This window comes from Phoca vitulina, unplaced genomic scaffold (genome assembly GCF_004348235.1).
Source record: "Phoca vitulina isolate PV1807 unplaced genomic scaffold, GSC_HSeal_1.0 scaffold36, whole genome shotgun sequence".
In the NCBI taxonomy this organism is placed as follows: domain Eukaryota; kingdom Metazoa; phylum Chordata; class Mammalia; order Carnivora; family Phocidae; genus Phoca; species Phoca vitulina.
Window position 1 is genome coordinate 926,695 of NW_022589739.1, and position 10,489 is coordinate 937,183.

General features: G+C 43.8%; 1 protein-coding gene across 1 annotated transcript; it reads left to right on the top strand.

The window, feature by feature from the left end:
• Nucleotides 1-2,762: 2,762 nt before the first annotated feature.
• RPS13 (ribosomal protein S13) lies at nt 2,763-5,971 on the top strand. Its single transcript, XM_032427258.1, has 6 exons — nt 2,763-2,868; nt 3,013-3,061; nt 3,247-3,325; nt 4,550-4,719; nt 5,178-5,278; nt 5,894-5,971. Exons 1-6 carry the CDS (start codon nt 2,780-2,782, stop codon nt 5,925-5,927), a joined length of 522 nt encoding a protein of 173 aa, XP_032283149.1. The 5' UTR covers nt 2,763-2,779; the 3' UTR covers nt 5,928-5,971.
• Nucleotides 5,972-10,489: the final 4,518 nt, after the last annotated feature.

Sequence of the window (10,489 nt, forward strand, 5' to 3'; positions counted from 1 at the left end):
TTTTTTTTGGAGGCTGACAACCAAACAACTAGAAGGAAAATGTCAGAGATTTGTGCACTATGAAGATAATAGGATGTTATGTTGGAAGGGAGGACTACTTTAGATGGTCTTCCTCAGGAAAGGCTTCTTTTGAGATGACCTAGAGGTCAGGATCTGAAAGGCAGACCTGAGAAAACCTTGGGAAAGAGCAGTTCAGTAGTGGCAACCGCAACAGCAAAGGAACACTCCTGTTACCTCGGAGCGTCAGAAAGGCGTAAGTGTGGCTGCAGTGTTTAGAACCAGTGGGTGTGGCAAGATCAAGGGTTTGGATTTTATTCTAAATGCACTGAGAACATAGGAGTGATTTACTCAGAAGAGTAATAGATTATCTGATTTATGTTTTTATTATTTTATTAATTTATTTGACACAGAGTGCCCAAGCCCAAGCAGGGGGAGGGGCAGAGGGAGAAGCAGGCTCCCTGCTGAGCAAGGACCCCCCATGTGGGACTTGATCCCAGGACTCTAGGATTGAGACCTGAGTGAAGGCAGAAGCTTAACCGACTGAGCCACGCAGGCCGACCTCAATTTATAAAGATCACTCTGCTAAGGGCGCCTGGGTGGCTCAGTTGGTTAAGCGTCCTCTGCCTTTGGCTCAGGTCATGAGCTTGCGGTCCTGGGATGGAGCCCGGTCCTGGGATGGAGTACGGCCCCGGGCTCCCCGCTCAGTAGGAAGCCTGCTTCTCCCTCTGCAACACCCCCCTCACCCCTGCTCGGGCTAGGTCTCTCTCTCAAATACATAAATTCTTTTTTTTTTTTTAAGATTTTATTTATTTTTTAACAGAGACAGACAGACAGTGAGAGAGGGAACACAAGCAGGGGGAGTGGGAGAGGGAGAAGCAGGCTTCCCGCTGAGCAGGGAGCCCGATGTGGGACTCGACCCCAGGACCCCGGGATCATGACCTGAGCCGAAGGCAGACGCTTAACGACTGAGCCACCCAGGCGCCCCTCAAATACATAAATTCTTAAAAAAAAAAAAAAAAAATATATATATATATATATATATATATATTTTATCACTGCTAGGTGGAAAATGGGTTGCATTTGTTTGAGGTGGAGACATGAGTGAAAGCAAAAATAGCTGGGATACCACTGAGTTGCCCAAATGAAGGATGATAGTGGCTTGGATTGAAGTAGCAGCAGGAATGGAGAAGTGCGAATGTATTCATGATATATTTTTGTGGTAAAGCTGAGATGACTCTTAAATGGGAACAAGACAAAAAGGAAAAAACGAGATTCCAAGTTTTGTGGTTTAAGCTAATGGGTAGTGTTTAACTGAAATCAAGGGGTTTGGAGCAGGTGGCTAGGGATGGGGCTTAGGAATTGGAGCCTTGTTCATTTTGAGATATCTGTTCCATATTTGCACTAAAGATGTAAATTTGGCTAATGGTAAGAATGCATCTTTGCTAGGAGAAAATAGATTACCTAATTTGAATGGAATTCCTAATGCTTTAGAAGAAAATTACTCATCAGTGATAGGTTGAAAGAGCGGAGGTGGATGTTTTAGTACTTTCTAAGTCTCACCAGTTACTTTAAACATCGACAGACGTTTCCTGATTTGACTTCCCTCCTTCCCAGAGCCATGCTGCTTTTTGAACAAGCCCCTTCATTTGCCCACTCTTCCAACTCATTCTCCGTACCAGCACTGAGTCAATCTTTAAAGTTTCAGGGGCAGTTCCCTTTTGCCAGGAAGTTCAATACCTGTTTTGCTTTCTCATCCTCCACACTTCTTTCATCTCTACACCCAGCTCCTGCCTTTGCAATCTTGTTTTCCAAACTCTTTCCTGTTTGCCAGTCTCTCTCACTGGGGAACGGAGCTCTATGAGGATCCGCCCAACACGCCTCCCTGCCCAGCCAAGCGCCGCACAGCCCGTTGTAGGGGAAAGGTGGAAGTTTACCAGGTGGAGGGGTAGGTAGTGGGTGGGAGGTCCGCCCCGGCCTAGTTCAAATCCCTGGGTTCTTCTCTGTGGTCAGTAATCTCTCCCCAAGAGATTAAATTAGGATTAGAAATAAGAAATGGGGGGTGCCTGGGTGGCTCAGTCGGTTAAGCGTCTGCTCAGGTCATGATCCCAGGATCCTGGGATGGAGCCGCTGACCGGGCTCCCTGCTCCGCGGGGTGTCTGCTCGTCCCTTCCCCCGGCTCCCGCACGCGTGCTCTCTCTTTCTCTCTCTCAAATAAATAAAATCTTAAAAAAAAAAAGAAATCGTAGCGGTGGCTGGGCGGTAACTACCACGACTTCCAGTATAGCACTTATCAGCATGGTATTTTACCAGTGCATTTACTACGGGCAGGGACAGACTTTGAGGTAGCTAGTCCCAAGACAAGACCTGGCGCTGGTGGATGAATGAACAAATGTGTGTGGTTGAACTTCAGGCACCCAAATTCGCTGAGCGGCGGTGTCGCACATTAACGGCCTTTCTAGGGCAGGGACCAAATCCACCAACCCCTGCTGCCGTAGCTGCTCCACGCTCTCTCCCAGGCCGGGATTCGAACCTGCACGATTTTAGCGCAGGCAGCTCCTCCAGAAAGTCCGCCGGCCGCGGTCTTAAGTTCCCGCTCCGGCCACGAGCCTCCTCAAAGACTGACGCATGCTGGGATGTGTAGTCCTGTCGATTGAGGAATCTTGCAGTACAAACCTGAAGTGCACTTCGGGATATGCAGCCAGCCGGCGCCGGGGGCCACGCAGCGTAGCTCCGCCTCCTGCACGCGAGAAGCGCGGACGTGTGTGAGGTCACTTCCTGTATGCTGGGTGATTTCCTGTGGCGTTCCTACCCTCGCTCTCTTTTTCGCTGCCTGACCGCCGCCATCATGGGTCGCATGCACGCTCCCGGGTGAGTTCGGGTTTCTGAGCGGGTTGCAGGGCTGGGCTGCGGGGTCGGGAGGAATGGAGAGCGTGTGGGTAGCGAGTCGAGAGGATGATTTTCTAGGCTGTTGTGGCACTGACCACCTCATCCGGAGACTCTTTCTCTCCCCAGGAAGGGCCTGTCCCAGTCGGCTCTGCCTTACCGCCGCAGCGTCCCCACCGTAAGTAGCGTGCGGGGACGCGGGAGAAGTCGGGGAGGGGGGGGCTGCCGTCCATCCCTCGGGAGACTCGGTGCCGGGTGGGGCCATGTGTGCCTGAGGAGCGCCGCTGAGGATGGCGAGGACGGCTGAACTTCGGTACCATCCCTGGTTTCTCGTCCTAAGGCCAGTTTCTTTTCCATAAACAGTGGCTGAAATTGACGTCTGACGACGTGAAGGAGCAGATCTACAAACTGGCCAAGAAGGGCCTGACTCCCTCACAAATCGGTGGGTGTTTCTGTGTAACGTAGTTCCTTCCGCCTGCCCTCGTGCAACTCGCTGGAAAAGTCGCTGGGGGTAAATGTGCTGCATATGTGCTTTGAACACCTTTTGCTCGTTTCCCTGCCTTTATTACCGATGACCGGGGCCTAGTGCAAGTTCTTATGTGGAAGAGGAGAAAATTAGTAAAATGCTCTCCAAAATAATAATGAGTATTTACTGTGAGCTTTGGCGCTCTCCTACCTAAATGGTTCTAAACATTTTACATATACTGACCTCCTTTCGTTCTGACCGCTGTACTTTGAAATGCGAAGTTTTTGCCATCTTACAGTTGAGGAAACTGAGGCATGGGGCAGCTATACAACTAGCCCCAGATCACTCACCTATTAAGTGGAGGAGTTGGCATTGACAACTCAGAGTACTTGTCACACTCTTACGTTGTGGTGTGAATCTCAGTTATGTGTAACTTTGTGCAAGTGGTTTCATTCAGCAAATGTTTGCCTGCTGCGTGGTTCTGGACCCTGAGAATACAGTAGTCCGGAAAAGGGCAAAATATGTGCCTTCTTGGAGCTTATATAGCCTAGCAGAGGTATTACAGGCTATAAGAAATAGGTAAGGGGCGCCTGGGTGGCTCAGTTGTTAAGCGTCTGCCTTCAGCTCAGGTCATGATCCCAGGGTCCTGGGATCGAGCCCCACATCGGGCTCCATGCTCCACAGGAAGCCTGCTTCTCTCTCTCTCACTCCCACTGCTTGTGTTCCCTCTCTCGCTGTGTCTGTCTCTGTCAAATAAATAAATCTTTAAAAAAATAAATAAATAAATAGGTAATAGGCTGTCAAGTATTCAGATGGTGCTATTCTGAGATTTAAAAAATAATGAAGTTTTTACAAGAATGTCTAATACAATTTCTTAATAAATGCTGGTGGGTTTTAGTTATTGAGTAAATATACATAGCAGGAATCTCATTGATTTCTTTGGTGGCCTATAATCCAGCAAGTTTGCTGTGATGATGGTCTTCCAGCATTCACAGTTTCTTCCAGAAGGGTTTTTCTTAGTGTTGGGTAAACCAACCTTGGATGACTGAGCTTTGCGTGCATTCTCATGTTGATTTCTGTGATACATAAGTAGCCCCATTTTACAGAGGAAAACTTGGAAAATGACTTGATCTCAGAGCTTTAACATCACATGCTTCAGCTGTGTGTTTGGTGGGGGAATTTATATTACTCCTTTTTCAGGTGTGATCTTGAGAGACTCCCATGGTGTTGCACAAGTACGTTTTGTGACAGGCAATAAAATCTTGAGAATTCTTAAGTCCAAAGGACTTGCTCCTGATCTTCCTGAGGATCTTTACCATTTGATTAAGAAGGCTGTTGCTGTTCGAAAGCATCTTGAGAGGAACAGAAAGGTAAGGGAATAGAATTGCTTATATGAACTTAGTAAAGTATAATGCATCTGATGTGAAAATTACCTAAAGAGGCTTAAAGCACAAACTTGTCACACTCCAGTTGCTTTGAAATAAATTCTACCAGAAGAAATTGGGGTGGGGGAGCGGCTTTTGCTCCACTAGATGCAGTATATTCATTTGGTTGGAAATGTTGAAGTGTTTATTTGCAGAGTTTTGTTGCTGTATTTTATTTTTTTTATTTGCAGAGTTTTGCAAATCATTCATGTTAAGATTTCTGGAAGCCTTAAATTCCCTTAAGGACTTAATTCTAGCCACATGAACCCTAGTCTCTGATTCTATTACAGGGCATTGGGTAACTTCATTAGAGTGCATGGTAGCTATACATTCTTTTGTTAAAATAAAATTTGATAATGTTGTTTTGAGTGGTTTTCTTGAATTCTGTCTATTTTTATTTTTAGGACAAGGATGCTAAATTCCGACTGATTCTGATCGAGAGCCGTATTCACCGGTTGGCTCGATATTATAAGACTAAGCGAGTCCTCCCCCCCAATTGGAAATAGTAAGTATTAACCTTTTTTGTTAATAAGAACAGACGTTAGCCATATAGTAAATAGAGTAGTAACTGTAGTAAAAGGCCTGTTAGTAAATGTTTTAGGTTGTGGCTATGTGGTCAGCTACCCTTTCAACTCTACCATTATTAGGAGGAATACAGCCGTAGACTGTACATAAACAAACGGGCGTGGCTGTGGTCCACCGAAACTTTATTTCCAAAGACAAGCAAAGGGCCATGGTTTGCAGATCCCTGATTTTTAAAACACGAATAAGCCCTTTGACTCACTTCTAGATAGTGGGTAGTTTCAGTTCATACCTCTGCTCCCTGTGTTTATGTTGTCCTCAGTTTTGCGTAGATGGCTCACTATAATAATTTCCAAACATTCAGTTTTCCACCAGAAGGGCTTTTCCTTATGTTAGCCAGTTCTCCCTTAGATGAGTGGCATCTTCATTCCTATGCTTGAGCACAATGAACTAATACAGGAACTTTGCATTTTCGTGCATTTTATATATCTGTGGTTTATTTTAACTGTTTGGAAGTAGCTCCATTAGGTGTGAGTCTGTGAATGAATATGGAGGACCTATTTTAATGAGCTCTTCTTCTCCCTTTCTTCCTTTTCAGCGAGTCATCCACAGCCTCTGCCCTGGTCGCATAAATTTGACCATGTACTCAAGCAATAAAATCATTGTCTAACTAGAAGCATATTTTGTATTTCTTTCCCTAAAAATAACGTATCATTGATTAATATATGTTGATCTTTTTTGATGTGGAAGTGTGTTAGCACAATGAGAAGCATGTGATTCCACAGGGAACAACGAGATAGCACCCTTCTTTTTCCATCCCTTCACTGCTCAACTAGTTAAGCAGTTTATAACTTCATGGGTGGTTGTTAAATGGGGAGGGGGGTGGCAGGACTGGAAGAGAAGGAAGTCGTGACTTAATTGTTTTGATGTCATGACAAAAATGTTTCTAAGTATTTCTTTTTAAGATTTTAATTTAGTTACTGAGAGAGCCCAGGCAGAGGGAGAGGGTCAAGCAGACTGAGCGCAGAGCCTGACTCAGGGCTCCATTCCAGGATCCTGAGATCATGACCTGAGCCAAAGTCAGACAACTGAGCCACCCAGGTACCCCGTTTCTAAGTGTTCTTGATACGTTTGATGTTAATACTGAGCTGGACCTGGACGCCTGGGTGGCTCAGTTGGTTAAATGACTGCCTTCGGCTCAGGTCATGATCCCCAGATGGAGTCCTGCATCTCTGACCCTCCCCCCCATGCTCTCTATCTCATTCTCTCTCAATAAATAAATAAAATCTTTAAAAAAAAAAATTGAGCTGGACCTGTGATAAATGTCATCCAGGTAGTGTATATAGTAGTATAGTCTAGTCTAAGTTCCTCTGCAAGAGGAACATCTTTAGTATGGAGGGACCTCAGGAAGAACTGGTATTTGATCCCAGTCTTGCTGGTGAGGCTTAAAGATGAGGAAGAAGGAATTCAGGTAGTAATAAGCACAGTTCTTTTTTCTTTTTTTTTTTTTTAAAGATTTTATTTATCTGACAGAGTGAGAGCAGGAACACAAGCAGGGGGAGTGGGAGAAGGAGAAGCAGGCTTCCCACTGAGCAGGGAGCCCGATATGGGGCTCGATCCCAGGACCCTGGGATCATGACCTGGGCTGAAGGCAGACACCTAACGACTGAGCCACCCAGGCGCCCCAACAAGCACAGTTCTATCTGGAGCAGAGGGAACCAGAAGAACTGTTTATGAGATAAACTCAGGTGACTGAACCTTGTGACTTCTGGATGCGTTAGAATGTACTCATCTGGGTGTTTTCAGAATATTTATTCTTTAAAACAACCTAATGAGGTACGTGGGTATCCCTGTTTAAAAGAGGCAAGTCTTGGGGTGCCTGGGTGGCTCAGTTAAGCGTCTGCCTTTGGCTCAGGTCATGATCCCAGGGTTCTGGGATCGAGCCCCACAGCCAGGAGCCGGCTTCTCTCTTTGCACCCCTGCCCCGCTCATGCTTGCTCGCTTGCTCTGAGATAATAAAATTCTTTTTTTTCTTTTTTTTTTAAAGAGGCAAGTCTTGAACGAGTAGGATTTTAAGAGTAAACTAAAAAGCTTCTTAAGTTTTACCCTAAGCAATAATCAGATGAGTTTGAAATCACACTGTTAGGCAAAGTCCCTTGTTTTCAAGAGACCAGTATTAGCCAGCATTGATAGCCTTGTGAGTGCTGTGCTCTGGGGGTGCAGACCCTAAGTGACTTACCTTATTTCTTAGGGCACTTCCTATATTCACCTACCTTGCACTGTGTGCTCTGTGCTGGGTATGCAAGCTGACTCAGTCCCCCTTCCTCATGGGCTCACAAATAATGGGAAACCGTCTAAGTATTTTAATTCTTACCTGGTGTTAGATTTTTAAATCCCCTGTGTTTGTGTTCATGTCTTAGAAGTGGCTAGCCATCATAAACCAGGAATTAAATTGACTAATAAGGCAAACATCTCCCAAGAGTGATGAACAAGTAAAACAAGGTAACTCCCAGCATGGTCCTTTGCAATCCCTAGGTAGCTATGCAAATGTTGCATTGATGCAAATGGTATTAGTGGTTCTGGACCAAAAAGTAATCAATAGGTGGTGGGCATTTGATGTTTCAAAGCATAACTAGGTTTCTTTTTAATTAAAAGAAGTATTTGTGGGGCTCCTGGGTGGTCAGTCGGTTGAGGGTCCCGACTCTTGATTTCAGCTCAGGTCTTGATCTCAGGGTCATGAGTTCAAGCCCTGCTTTGGGCTCTGCATTGGGTTCCACACTAGGCACAGAGCCTACTTAAAAAAGCATTTGTGTATTTGTGATTCTTGCCATCAAGCCAATAGAATTACTGCAAATATTAGATACGACCACATGGGGGAGGTTTTTAATGCCTTAAAAAATTAGTATACTTGATAGTAAATGTAAAAACATATGCAGTCCTTTTAAGTAGTGGGCAGAGGGGGCTAAACTTAGGTTTTCAGCAATAGCCCTGCCACTTAAAGGCTGTGCGGGTAAAATATCTAGAATCTAAATTATTGTGAGGATTACATGAGGTACTTAATCCGTGGTAATAGTTAAATCATTCAGAGAGAAAATTTGGTGAACATTCCTTCAGATAACTACCTGTTTAGATATTCACAAAGACATTCTTGGTACATGGACCTCATACTACATGTATCATTCCATTATCATTTTTTACTGATTATGTCCTGGTTTTGCAATTCCATAGGTGTCACCTACTGTAATTTGCCTTGTAGTTGTCTCAAAAACTCAACAGGAATGGGAACTTTGGCATGTATCTTTTATATTTTGTATATTTTGCAAAACTATATATCAAAAGTCTGATAAAGTTCTCAAAAAGTGCATGAGAATGTCATTTCTTCGCATTCTTTCAAAATTGGTTTTGAAAGAATGATACTGTTTTTATTTTGTTACACTCTGTTTTACTTATTTGATTAATGAATATCTTACATTTCCTTTTTGGGAGCTGCCTATTCATGCCTTATTCTAGTTTGTCTCTTTTGGAACATTGTAATTGTTAACCCTTTATCATGTGCTACAAATATTTTTCCCAGTTTTCTCTGTCTTTTCATCTTGTTTAGAAGTTTAAGAATTTTATTGGTACTGTCCCTAATGATTTTTCTTACCTGTTTTTAAAAAATGGATCAGTCTAATTAAATTGATTTTTTTTTTTCCTGCTTCCACTTCTGTTTAATATGGTCTTCATCTGTCTTTCAGACTTAGACATTTATTCATCCTTTTTATTTTTTTTATTTTTTATTTTTTTTTAAAGATTTTATTTATTTATTTGACAGAGAGAGACACAGCGAGAGAGGGAACACAAGCAGAGGGAGTGGGAGAGGGAGAAGCAGGCTTCCTGCGGAGCAGGAAGCCCAATGTGGGGCTCGATCCCAGGACCCTGGGATCATGACCTGAGCCAAAGGCAGACACTTAACAACTGAGCCACGCAGGCGCCCCTATTCATCCTTTTTAAACAAGTTTCCAAATGTCTTTTCTTTGTAATGTCTTTTCTGACACAGTTGGAAACAGCATATGCATACTATTTGTCCATATCTACCCATATGTGAGCAGCTAGGGTTTGAAGGTTTCCTTCAACAACTGTTCTCTTCATTTAAAAATCATCTTTTCTTTGGGATGCTTGGCTGGCTCAGTCGGTAGAGCATGCAACTCTTGACCTCAGGGTCCTCGTGAGTTTAAGCCCCATGATGGGCATAGAGTTTACTTTTTTAAAAAAAGGCAACTTAAAAATCATCTTTCCTTCAAGTGACAGCTGTTCATCTTTTTTTAAGTAAATTCTATGCCCCACGTGGGGCTTAAACTCATACGGGACCCCCAAGATTAAGAGTTGCATGCTCTACTGACTGAGCCAGCTAGGCGCCCCCCTCCTTACTATTTTTTAATCAAAGTTATGCATATGTGTGGTTTTAGAAGTATTTTACAAGACATCTAAAAACAATCTCTTCTTTCGCAGTCTGAACTCTAGCCTTAGATATGCATCTGCCTATTCAACATCCCTACTTAGATCTCTAATAAACACCTAGACTTTTTTTATCCCAAACAGAACTCTTGAGTTTTGCAGCCCAAACCTGCTCTCTCCCCAGACATCTCCATCTCAGTAAATGGCAACTTATCCTCAGACCAAAAACCTAAGTCCTTGACTTTTTTCTCTCTTAACACCACATATACTTGATCACCAAATCCTCTTAGCTCTACCTTTACAACATATGCCGACATTTAACACTTAGGACCTTTACTACAACCACCCCAAGTCACTTTCTACGCTTACTGCACTAAAAGCTGCCTAAGTGTTCTCTTTCCACCTGTGAGCCCCACTGAGGCATTCTGTACATCCAGCATCTAGAGTGATCTTTTAAAATATAAGTTATTGGGGCGCCTGGGTGGCTCGGTTAAGTGTCCAGCTCTTTTTTTTGTTTTTAAGCGTCCAACTCTTGATTTTGGCTCAGGGTCATGAGATCTGAGCCCACATCAGGCTCCGTGCTGAGCATGGAGTCCCACTTAAGATTCTTTCTCTCCCTCTCCCCCACCCTTGGCGCCCCCTACTCACGCACATTTTATTTTATTAAAAAATAAAATGTAAGTCACATGATGTCTCATAGGTTCAAAAACCTCCAGTGGTTTCCCATCTCATTCAGAATAAAATTGAAAATCCTCAT